Source organism: Nicotiana tabacum, chromosome 23, assembly GCF_000715075.1.
Source record: "Nicotiana tabacum cultivar K326 chromosome 23, ASM71507v2, whole genome shotgun sequence".
NCBI classification, from domain to species: Eukaryota; Viridiplantae; Streptophyta; class Magnoliopsida; order Solanales; family Solanaceae; genus Nicotiana; species Nicotiana tabacum.
This window is the reverse complement of record NC_134102.1, coordinates 93,507,339-93,519,488: the sequence shown is the minus strand read 5'-3', so window position 1 is coordinate 93,519,488 and position 12,150 is coordinate 93,507,339. Positions and strand designations below refer to the sequence as shown.

Genomic DNA, 12,150 nt, shown 5'->3' with positions numbered 1-12,150 from the left:
GCATATGGTGTTCATCGACTTAGAAAAGGCGTACGATAAAGTACCAAGGGAGGTTTTGTGGAGATGTTTGGAGGCTAGAGGTATACTTGTTGCCTACGTTAAGTTGATTAAGGACATGTATGATAGGGTAAAGACCCGAGTGAGGACGGTGAGTGGGGACTCAAACCATTTTTCGGTTATGATGGGGTTGCATCAGGGGTCGGCACTCAGCCCTTTTTTGTTGCGCCACATCCAAGGGGAGGTGTCATGGTGCATGCTATTTGCAGATAATATTGTATTGATTGACGAGTCGCGAGACGGTATGAATGCGCAATCAGAGGTATAGAGGCAGACCCTGGAATCTAAAGGTTTCAAATTGAGCAGGACCAAGACAAAATACTTGGAGTGTAAGTTCAGTGGCGAGACTCAAGGAGGGAAAGGGGAGGTGTAGCTGGAATCGCAGGTCATCCCTAGGAGAGGGAGTTTTAAGTACCTTGGGTCTATTATTCAGGGGGATGGGGAGATTGATGAAGATTTTACACATTGTATTAGGGCATGATGGATGAAATGGAGACTCGCTTCTGGTATTTTGTGTGACAAGAAGGTACCACTGAAACTTAAAGGGTAAGTTCTACAGAGTGGTAGTCAGACCTACGATGTTGTATGGGGCTGAGTGTTGGCCAGTCAAGATCGCGCATGTCCAGAAGATGAAGGTAGCTGAGATAAGGATGTTGATATGGATGTGCGGGCACACCAGGTTAGATAGGATCAGAAATGCGATTATTCGCGACAAGGTGGGTGTGGCCCCTACTGAGGACAAGATGCAGGAAGTGCGGCTTAGATGGTTTGGTCATGTGAAGAGGATGAGCATAGACGCCCCGGTGAGGAGGTGTGAGAGGTTGACATTTAACGGCCAACTGAGAGGTAGATGTAGGCCAAAGAAGAGGTGGGGAGAGGTGATTAGGCAAGACATGGCGCAACTTCAGCTGACCGAGGACATAACCCTTGATAAGAAGGTATGAAGGTCGAGGATTAGGGTAGTAGAGTAGGTAGTTTAGAGTATTCATAACACTAGTATTGGCATGCAGTCTCGCTTTCTATTGGTAGTGGGTTTTTATGACTAGCCGTTATTTTCTTTCATTGTTGATCACCTTACTGTCTTGTTATTTCTATTCTGCTTGGCCCTTCTTGTGTATTTTTCCATTAATGTGGTGCTATGCTTTCCTGAGCCGATGGTCTATTGGAAACAACCTCTCTATCCTCACAAGGTAGGGGTAAGGTATGCGTACATACTACCCTCCCCAGACCCCACAGTGTGGGATAATACTAGGTATGTTGTTGTTGTTGTTGTTTTATGATTTATGCACAATAGTTTTTGTTTATTGTGTTATGCAACAATGTTTCCTCATTCAACTATTGAGATAATAGTTTAATTTGTACATGATAATTAAACTACATCCTATCAGCGATTCTGGTGTTCCTACTGAATTTGGCGGGGTTTTTAATTAAATCCAACAATATTTTAATGCTAGTATTGGTGGTATAAAACGTTCTTATAATAAAGACATAAAACACAAAAATATAGCAAAAATGGTCGATGTCTGTGGCTTACCTTTTACTTTTTCTTCTTACCCCACTTTTGTGCATTATATACAAGAGTAATAATCTTGCTTTTCAAAATTTTCCTAAAATCACAGTTAAAAATGATGTTTTTAAAATTTCAAAGTGAATATCTTCAGTATATACATTGTGTATTTTATCACTTAGATTATAAAGTGTCTATTACTTCTGATATAGGTCATTGTCCTAATGACAATGATTATTTAATTGTTATATGTCATTGGATTGATCATAACTGGAACATGCAAAAAGGTAGTATTTGTTATAAATTTGTTGATCTAAAATACACTAAGCATATATTGCATCTACGGTTCTAGAAAATGTTCAATTTTATGTTCTAACTGACAAAGTTTTAACTATCATATTAGATAATACTTCTGCTAACACTACTGCAGCAAATGGCTTAAAAGTTAGAGTTCGCCCACTTAATGACCAATTTTTCATGTTAGATGTGCGTCATATTTTTGATTTGATTATAAAAGATGGTATTTATTTATTTTCTGATTCTGTGCTAAAATATAATATGATTGTGCCTATATTTTTCATGCTAATAATATTGTAGGCACAATCATATTGTATTTTAGTTAATATAAAGATCGATGTGCATATGTTGAATTTCCATATAGAAAATTTACAAAAGATGTTTGTACCAGGTGGAATTCTACTTACGAAATGCTAAAGTTTCTTATGTCTATCAATTGCCTATTCAAATAGTATTTAATGCACATAATGCTAGCCGTGCTGATCAAATTATCAAGTTTGATTGGATGAAATCCATAAGCTTACTAATTTTTTAGAAAAAAATTATTATCATATAAATTATATATATATATATATATATATATATATATATATATATATATATATATATATATATTATCATGCATTTTATAAATGTCACGGTAAATTTGTGAAATTTCTGTTGTATTTGCTAAGTATTAGAAAAATAATGACAACGCACTGGCCGTTGAAGAAATAATAAATTTAAAAAGTATTTTTTTCTATTCCCCAATTTATTTAAATTCTACTATACTTAACTCATCTTTAAAATTAAAAGGTGCAAAGAGACTTGTTCGTAAAATTTATGAGAATTTACAATTTTCAGAAACTGAAAATTCAACTGTCAAAGATTGCGTAGCTAGCATATATGTTCATGCCAAACTAATGTTTGATAAGTATAAAAACAAGGCAACTCCAGAAAGTATACATCCTTCTACAACTTCTAAGGCTAGAGAAGAAGATGAAGTGTGAGAAGGTATAGAGGGAGTTAATAGGTCTTGATTCTACTGGTGTTGAAAATGAACTTATGTTTATCTTAATCAAGGATTGAAATCTATTAAAGACAAAGAAGACAAAGAGCAGCTTTTAGCATTGTAAAGGGAGCGTGTCAAGGCATTTCCAACACTTCAAGAATGGCTCGAGATGTACTAGCTATTCAAGCATCATCAGTAGCTTCGGAGAGTGTTTTTAGCGCATCAAGATTTTAAGTCGGGGACCACTAATATTCATTAGTGGAAGACAGCCTAGAGATTTTCGCCTTATTCAGAGATTTGATTAATGTAAAAAGAAGAAAATTTAGTTCACAAAAGAATTAACCAATAAGGAAATAGAAGAGTACAATGAGACACTTTGCACTGGAAGTGACGACAACATGGAACTCATGGACATCAGACGACATTGCCAAATCCAGAGGAGATTCCCACTAATATTATACGACAGTTAAAAAGAAGCTATACAGGAGAGTACATATATTAATATTATAATTTGTAATTAGCTACTTAGAGGCCTACTTCAAACAGAACCCTTCCTAGAATGTGGCTATATAGATTAGGTGCTCTTCAAAAGACTTGTTTTGTGCGTAAAATTTAATATTTCTATTAAATAAACAAAAAGGCTTTAGCCTTGAATTTTATGAATTGTCTTACTTAGTTACTTCATACTTTGAGATTTTATTAACTTACAACTATTTTATATTAAATAAAATATTTTGCTACAAGTCTTTTCTTTTAATATTTTATAATTTCTTACTTAGCTTCTTTATATTTTATTCGGCAAAGGGCCAAATATACCCCTGTATTTTCGAAAATGGTCTAAAAATACCCCTCGTTATACTATTGAGCTATATATACCCTTCCCGTCATACTTTGGAATAAATATACACTTATTTTGGATGGAGTGCCACGTGTGAGCACCAGATGAAAACGACCCATTTCTTTTTTTTATCCGATCCGTTTTAAAAAATCCATCACCCGACTCGTTTTAAAATTCAGTTTTTTTAAAGCATATATTTTGTAAAAACTGAAATTTCTTTTTGTAAAAACTGGAAAAAAAAAAGAATTTGCAAAATATATATTTTTAAGTCATTTCAGATTTTTTAAATTATGTTTTTCGTAAAAACTGAAAAAAAAATATTTTTTTTAAAAATACTTTAAAAACTGAAAAATATATATTCTGTAAAAACTGGAAAAAAAAAAGATTTTTCAAAAAATATATTTTTCAATTTTTTAAAATATTTTTTTTTGTAAAAACAGAAGAAAAAAATGCAAAATATTTTTATTTTTTTAAAATTAATGCATATGTAGTCCACTGCTTTAGGAGAGTCTTTGTTTATTTCAGTTTTTAAAAAAAATAATTTTTTTCAGTTTTTACAAAAAGAATACTTTAAAAAAATTGAAAAGACTTAAAAATATATATTTTGCAAATTCCTTTTTTTTTTTTTTCAGTTTTTACAGAATATATATTTTTCAGCTTTTAAAGTATTTTTTAAAAAAATATTTTTTTTTAGTTTTACAAAAACAATACTTTAAAAAAACTGAAAAGACTTAAAAATATATATTTTGCAAATTTTTTTTTATTTTTTTTTTCAGTTTTTACAAAAAAAAATTCAGTTTTTACAAAATATATGCTTTAAAAAAATTGAATTTTAAAACGGGTCGGGTGGTGGGTTTTTAAAAACGGATCGGGTAAAAAAAGAAATGGGTCATTTTCATCTAGTGCTGACACGTGGCACTCCATCCAAAATAAGGGTATATTTGTTCCAAAGTATGACGGGAAGGGTATATATAGCCCAATAGTATAACGATGAGTATTTTTTGACCATTTTCGAAAGTACAGGGGTATATTTGGCCTTTCACCGTATTTTATTAAGTTTAAGTCCATTAAAAAATTAGCCGATGCCAACTTTAAAAAACTAGCCGTTGCCAATTTAAAAAAGCTTTTATAACTTTTAGTACTTAAATATTAAAATAAATTTAAAATAAGCCCACTAAGGACCCGCGTCCTATCCCGTTAGTTAGTGGAATGGGACGGGCCTAACAAGTCATCTCGTTTATCCCTACCCGAATAAGGCCTGGACTCCCTTATCCCTTTAAGTTTTCATCCCGTCCCGTCCCGCTAAAATTATTCCATCCCGTTCCCGAGGACAATAGTTCATAAAAGAGAAAATGACACCGCATAACCACTCTCAAAATAATAGCCGAAAAATATATATTTTTTGTATATATAAACATTATGTATGATATATGCAAAAATTATATAAATTTTATACACTTTCGACTACCGAATGTAAATAATTTTTGGCTCGGGCTAAAAGTGAAATTCATAAAATGGTAGTGAAGTTCATCACTATTCCTTTCTCTACTTCTCCGATGAATGTATCACCTGACATACGCTCATTAAAAGGAGATTGAATACCTCAGGAACAAAAAACATTCACAATATAATCACAGATCATAAAGGAGAAATGAGAACAACTAAATGATTAATAGTACCTTCTAAGATACATGAACTGTCTTTCAGTATTAAATGCCGAGTGTCAACAACAATATGGACCAGTGACATATACATACAAAATGAAACTGAAAGGCAAGAACAAGTTTACGAAATGCATCCCATAAAACTAAAATATGACCTGAAACTAGTGCCTAGAAGAGAATAATACTAAGTGACCTATATTGATCTTAGCACATCTATCAATTCCTAATATGGAACTATGGCATCTCTTCTGTGACACATGCATCAAAAGTTGTTGCAGATCCACCCGATCAAATATGAGACATGTTACAATAGAAGCTATCAATATCATCAAAGGAGACGCTGCTTTCCAGTCACTGAATCTACAGCTGACTTGCTTCCTGCTCAATTATAAAATTAGTTGCGAGCATAACATCAAACAGATTTGAGTAGAAGTCGTGCGCAAACATCAACCAAGCCAGCATGCTACGGAAGGCATATCATTCACAAAACGGCCATAGCGCACCAAGAGTATCCCTCAAGAATTACAGAATTCATATTTGATTTGTTCGAAAGGTGCAAAAAATTTCTTCCCTTCCATAGGATTGTTAGTAGATATTCCCAGGCACCATTGTTTCTACATCTTGAAATGGTTTCTTAACATCCTTAAAAAGGTTGTTTTCCAGAAAAAAAATTCCTTTTAAGCAATGGATTTAATGGAATTTAAACATTTCACTTTTTATGAAAAGAGCAAATGATGATCTGGGGACAATTCTCAAAGAGATCTGACAACTGTAAAGTGTAAACAACAGTGGTTAGGATATGCGGCGGTTTAGTCTGAGTGCCATACAACTGGCTAGTCAAAAGTGAGCATTCTACATAAATGAGCAGCCCGGTGCACAAAGCATCCCGCAGGATTAGGGAAAGGGCCGCACCCATAGGGGTGTGATGTAGACAACCTACAGTAATGCAATTATTAGTGGCTACTTCCACGGCCCGAACCCGTGACCTACAGGTCACACTGAGACAACTTTACAGTTGCTCCACGGCTCCTTTTCGCATTCTACATAGATGAAACCTGATTATCAGCATACTTGGGCTTTAAAGCTTACATATCGACTCTGATAGATACATAAAGATGGAATATAAATCCAGTACCAGAAACTAAAGTATATCTTGAAAACAGCAACAGAACTGCAGAAGTAGAGCCACATAGTATACTAGTAATAGAAGATAACCAAGAAAAACAATACGAATGCAGCAAACAGATAAGAAGTATACCTGGTCCAACTGCAAGAACTGTCCTTGAACCTGATGCAACCTGCGTCATACAAAATCCCGAAAAACATAAGCATGTTACAGGAACTGTCAAATGCATAATAAACAAGCAGGAAGCTATCCATCAGCCCTGAAGCAGTAAAATCTTAGAAAATAGGTATTAGCTTCCACGCAAGAGAACCATTTAGCCAACTAGAAAAAAGAAAAAAGAAAAAAAGAAAAGAAAAGAGAATGAAAAACGCTCTTTTAATGCAAGGTACTCAACAAACAAGGTCTCCAGGTTTACTACTTAACCAACATTATGACGAACTCATGTTCTTCTGTGATGCGAAGGATGAGATCACATGCCTAAAATGTTCTTTCTGCAACTGAATGCAGTCAACAAGCATAGATACTACAGCATATCCTTGTAATATTCAGATGTTCTCAGCGGATCAATCAATTATGCCTAATCCCAAATTAGTTAGGATCAATTATGTAAACCATCGGTATCTATTCTGCTCTATTCATGTTTAATACATTCCAACACCAGTTTGTCCTTTGATGCAACTTGGAAGTGCTTTAAAAGTTAAAACTAGAAATTCACTAATCTACATTTTTCCCTACAAGAATATACAAGTATCAAGCAGACAAAAAGTCTCCTAACAAACACAGGACCTGACGTAAATGTAATACCAACAACTAAATTTTAATTCTAACTCCTAACGTAGTTGATACCGCCCATACGGATCATTTCATTCTATTTATGTTTGGTTCTTAGTTATTTCCACATTAAACTCCAAGAGATTGTAGGTAGTTTGAAACAACTTCTCTTCTCTATATCTCACAGTTATCTCTACATGTTGAATAAAAGAGCTATCGTGCATGAAGTGCTCCCCGACTATCGCGGAGGTAGGTGGAAAGTGGGATGCATACTGTATGCAGCCTTCCCCATTTATGAAGAGATTATTTCCCTGCTTTAAAATTGTGAAGAAAGTGTTACCAAGAGAAACTCTACTAATGTGCTAAGGCTAGCCTCTTCGACATGTTCTCAATATACTTTTTGTATATTTCACATAAGTATCATCAATTTTACATTATTCCTTGGGAAGGATACCTGTGTACGTCCCGCATCAGCAACTACAAAAGTTGGAAGACCAATGTTCTCAGCTGCTTCCTTCAACTTGTTCCTAATAGGACATTTTCCGAGCATATAAAACAGTGTCAATCATTCTTCAACGCACATGACACATTCTTCACAAGTAGGTATGGACGTTGGTGATGTCCAAGGGCAGAGAAACATAGATTAGGATCACCTGCTTACATTTCTTGCTGATTCTTGCATGTAACGACTATTTTGGGCTGTCCACACTGTTCCCATTGCCTCAAAAGATATCGATCACTGCATCAGGTGATTCTTCCAATAAATTATCAAATAATGCCACTTCATATCTTTATAGTGAAAAAAGGAAGGGAAAAAAAAAACTGGTAATATGCAAAAGAAATGGGGCCTTCAGGTTGTTAAAGGCCAAATGCTTTCTTAGATACTTGTTCAGAACTACACAGCTCTAAAGGTGAAGAATATTTAAACCATCAAAAGATTGTCGTATTTTCGTTTATTGACATGCATAACCAGAAAACATGATGAGGGATGAAATTGAGAAGGCGTGTGCATCTACAGTAGACAGAAAGCAGAGCTGCAAGGTAAGCACTTCCGGAGTAGAAATGTGTAATTTGGATCAGATATTCTATGGGGCTTGCAGAGGGCCAGCACATATTGTAGTTTTTCCATCTAATGAAACAAAGTTCCTCAGGTAAGTAGGATCTCAAGACATTAAATTTCCAAGATTAATAACAACACTGAAATGAAGTTTGTAGCTGCACATCACCAGCAAGGAGCTTAAGAGGCAACGCAGTTGGTGTATTCTAAAACTATTTTATAAAGTTCTGCTCGTCCCTTCTAAGGAAAATGACCGCTCAGTTTTAAAGCATTTGATTGTTCTCAATAATAGAGCATAATCCATGTAGAGATACCTTTGCATAAGTTCTGCATACATGCCAGTAGCAGCATCTGCATTGTTCAATTAAAACATCAAAATGTGACAAAGACCATGAAAATATTATGAGAAGCTTGCAAAATATGGAAGGATTGAAACATCAAAATGCTAGAGGTTTCTTACGAGCACACTGAGATGCAATTTTTCCTTGTGCCATTTTCAGGTCTTGTCTGACAACTAATACCTGCCATTAAATTTCTCAAGGTCAGGAAATAGCATTATGTAGAATCCATCATGTAGATGCTGGGCTGGTGTGACAGGTGGAGTCAGACAGAAGAAATGGTGACAGAAGATCCCAGCCTGCATTTGGTGGTCAGTCTGGAACGAGAGTAACTCCGGATGTTTTGAGAATGTTAGCAACTCCATTCAGAAAATCAAAATGAACTGTTTAGTACTCTTTCTTTTTTGGTGTAAAGAATGCCCTGTAAATGATTGTGACTCCATACTTGATATCATAGAATCCTTGTAAGCTTTTTGTAGTGGGGGGATTATTTTACCTTTTTGGGGATGTATTCTGTCACTTTTAGCAGCACAAACTTTGTGCTGTTTTATATTTTATAAAATGTTATCATTCTCAAAAAAAGAATCCATTCAACCTAGAGACAATTAATTATATACTATCACTATTCACTATATATGTTACATTGATGACAAGCATCCCGTATCAGCTTCTTTTACCATTGTAAAGAGAGAAAGGTAGAGAGAGTGTGTGTGTGTGTGTGTGTGTGAGAGAGAGAGAGAGAGAGAGAGAGAGAGAGAGAGAGAGAGAGAGAGAGAGAGAGAGAGAGAGAGAGAGAGAGAGAGAGAGAGAGAGAGGATCAAGAGGTTCATTGATGACCTCAACTATGGAAAAAAAAAAAGGAATACAGTACCAACACAAACAAATTAAAGGGAAAAGAAAACTGGATTCCAGCATTTTCAAGATAAGGAAACACAAAATAGGAGTATACAGTAGTTTCTCAGTTTCTCGTTTAGGAAAACTATTTTCATGAATGCCAATTTTGTTTTGCGCCACTCATCTCTCACTCCCACTAGTTGGCAGCCAAAATCACATGTCAAAAAGAAAAAGCAACACTAGGTAGGAGTTAAATTGTGTTCAATTTACTTTCCGGGCTAAGTGTTTGATGAAGATGCCAATTTTCAACCCCTCAAAAATGTACATGCTCCCTATTAATTTTCCAAGCAGCCTAAGCAACAACTTTGACACTAAAGGAAGCATCTCTATAGCTAGGCATCACGAAATGAAGATTCATCCAACTCGGCAACAGTTAATAAGGCAACAAATTTTTATAGGGGCATCTAATAATTAACATATCTCCAGAGCCTGGAAATTCACTGTTGCAGAAAGAATTCACAAGCAACGAGTTTGCCTGAATATTTATATCCTCAAAAGTCAACTAATACTAAAATACAGTGAAACAGCATTCTGATCACTAAGGGATTTCCACTTGTATCACCAAACAGGTTTTACATATCTAGTTAGCTTTTGCAATATGAGGACCAAAGCAAGAGTTACCAGAATATGCTAACAAAAAAAATTACTGTACAAACTTTGGAAATAAATACTACTACCTCCGTTCCAGTTTATGTGAACTTATTTCCTTTTTGGTCCGTTCCAAAAAGAATGACCCCTTTCTAAATTTGGAAATAATTTTGCTTAAACTTACAATTCTACCCTTAATGAGAAGCTTTTATAACCTAAGTTGCTCGGACTCTTCACTTTCGATGCCGTACCCGTGTCGACACGACGTGGGTGTGGGTCAACCGATTTTGGGCACTTTGACCAAAATCGACAGAGAAATTCGGGACAGATACTATGATTTATGAAATCAAAATAAAAGCTAGGGTGAAATTGAAGAAAATGGAATACCTTGTGTATAGAATTTTTTATGTTAGTACATTTCCTTTTGTCTCCTTCTTGGATTCTCCTCTTGATCAATATTTTCTCCTTCTCGGAATACCTTATAAGTTTTTCACATAATGTCTCATAAGTTAGACATATTTTTATAACACTATTTTTAAATATTTGAATTATTTTTAGCCGAATTTCCGTACCCGTATCCGTATCAGGATCCATATCCCAAAATCTTAAAATTTAGATAATGAAGGATCTGACCTCTAGATCCGCACTCGTATCGGACACCTGCACCCGAGTCCGAACAACTTAGTTTATAACCACACAAATACTTTGGGACCCTTTTTGAATTGTTTAGGACCACAAATTCCAAAAGTTTTATTTTTTCTTAAACTCCGTGTCCAGTCAAACAGGTTCACATAACGGAGGGAGTACTACTTTTTCTTTAAGGGAGTGACTAATCCTCTTAAAAACTAATTTCTAATCAATCCTTTCATATGCCTATTTTTTTTTTTAATCCACTTTGCATTCCCTTGTTTTACTAATATTTATTTTTGTCCTTTCAGTATAAGTCATATTACAAACCCCAAAGAATTATCAAAAAATGTACAGATGGAAGTAAAAAAAACCCTCCACCTTAAATGAAGAAACAAAAAATAGTACCAAAATTTAACTGAAAATAAAAGCAAACCATTTTGAGGTCTTCATCATCAGGTTTAGGTGGGGCCAAAATCTTTTCAGGTTGATTTCTGCTCAACAAATGACTTGTCTTCTTCAAAGTGTTAGTTGTATTTTTGGAAGGCTTAGACAAATCCAACAACAACCCAAGAATGAAACCAATTACTATACCCGGTATAAAATTCTCAGCCTTGAAACTTGCTCCTAACCATTCTTTTTCCTCCTTCTCCTGCTTCCATTGCCATTCTTTTTTTAGTATTACCAAAACAAGCAAAAGAAAAAGAGCTACTGAGGATACTCATAAGAAAAAAAGGTTTTCTTACCTTCTTGGAAGAGTGGGAAGAGCTATTGAAGATACGCATTGAGCTTTGGTTGTTTGAGAGGAGAAAAAAGAGAGGGCGAGTGATAAAGTGATGGGGCTCAGAAATTTTACAATATGAAGGAATAGAACGGCGTCGTAGATAGACTATTGATTGTATTTTTTCCTTAATTTGTTTTTATTTTCTTTTCATATTTTTTTAATCTTTGGCAACCAATCTTCTCCAACCATAATATTCCAAAGAATTCTGGGAAAAAATATGTTGGCGTAGCCACTTTTAGGCGCTGATATAAAATCATTCATGGGGCTTCAAACTCAAGTATCAATTGTTGAGTTGTTAATTGGGGCAAATATCAATTTAGTCGGAGCGATGGCAACGTTGCTAATGCATTTGAAAATGCGATCAAATATATGAAAACAACGTGAAAGGATTCAAACCCCTGTAATTATTACTGGGGGTTTGAACCTATAAATATTTGAATTTTAGTATAGTTTGCTAGAAATTTTACCTTTAACAGCTCTAAAATACAGTACCGTGAATTTTAAATTTCAATGTAGAGAGTTTTTTGAACTTCATTACATTATGCTGGAGTTTTACTTGTAAAATATTTAAAATCTAGTAACGATTACCGGAGTTGTTCAATGTGTTAAGG

General features: G+C 34.7%; 1 protein-coding gene across 2 annotated transcripts; it reads right to left on the bottom strand.

Moving 5' to 3' along the window:
- Positions 1 to 5,356: 5,356 nt before the first annotated feature.
- Positions 5,357 to 11,658, bottom strand: LOC107805286 (uncharacterized). 2 transcript variants are annotated; one of them, XM_075246220.1, is made up of 8 exons: positions 11,502 to 11,658; positions 11,192 to 11,407; positions 8,769 to 8,829; positions 8,623 to 8,659; positions 7,913 to 7,990; positions 7,706 to 7,778; positions 6,613 to 6,652; positions 5,357 to 5,732 (listed from the first exon to the last, which is right to left on the bottom strand). In XM_075246220.1, exons 1-8 carry the CDS (start codon positions 11,538 to 11,540, stop codon positions 5,683 to 5,685), a joined length of 594 nt encoding a protein of 197 aa, XP_075102321.1. In that variant the 5' UTR covers positions 11,541 to 11,658; the 3' UTR covers positions 5,357 to 5,682. The 2 variants fall into 2 exon arrangements, with proteins under 2 accessions (XP_075102321.1, XP_075102322.1); XM_075246221.1 differs by lacking the exons at positions 11,192 to 11,407; positions 11,502 to 11,658 and adding an exon at positions 10,516 to 10,855.
- Positions 11,659 to 12,150: the final 492 nt, after the last annotated feature.

What these genes read in the sequence shown, in the direction of transcription:
- LOC107805286 (XM_075246220.1), bottom strand. Translation starts at nt 11,540, where the DNA reads ATGCGTATCTTCAATAGCTCTTCCCACTCTTCCAAGAAG. An exon ending in CTTCCCACTCTTCCAAGAAG is followed by an intron (nt 11,408 to 11,501) that starts GTAAGAAAACCT and finishes CAATGGAAGCAG; the next exon opens with GAGAAGGAGGAAAAAGAATG. An exon ending in AGTTCTTGCAGTTGGACCAG is followed by an intron (nt 5,733 to 6,612) that starts GTATACTTCTTA and finishes ATAATTGAGCAG; the next exon opens with GAAGCAAGTCAGCTGTAGAT.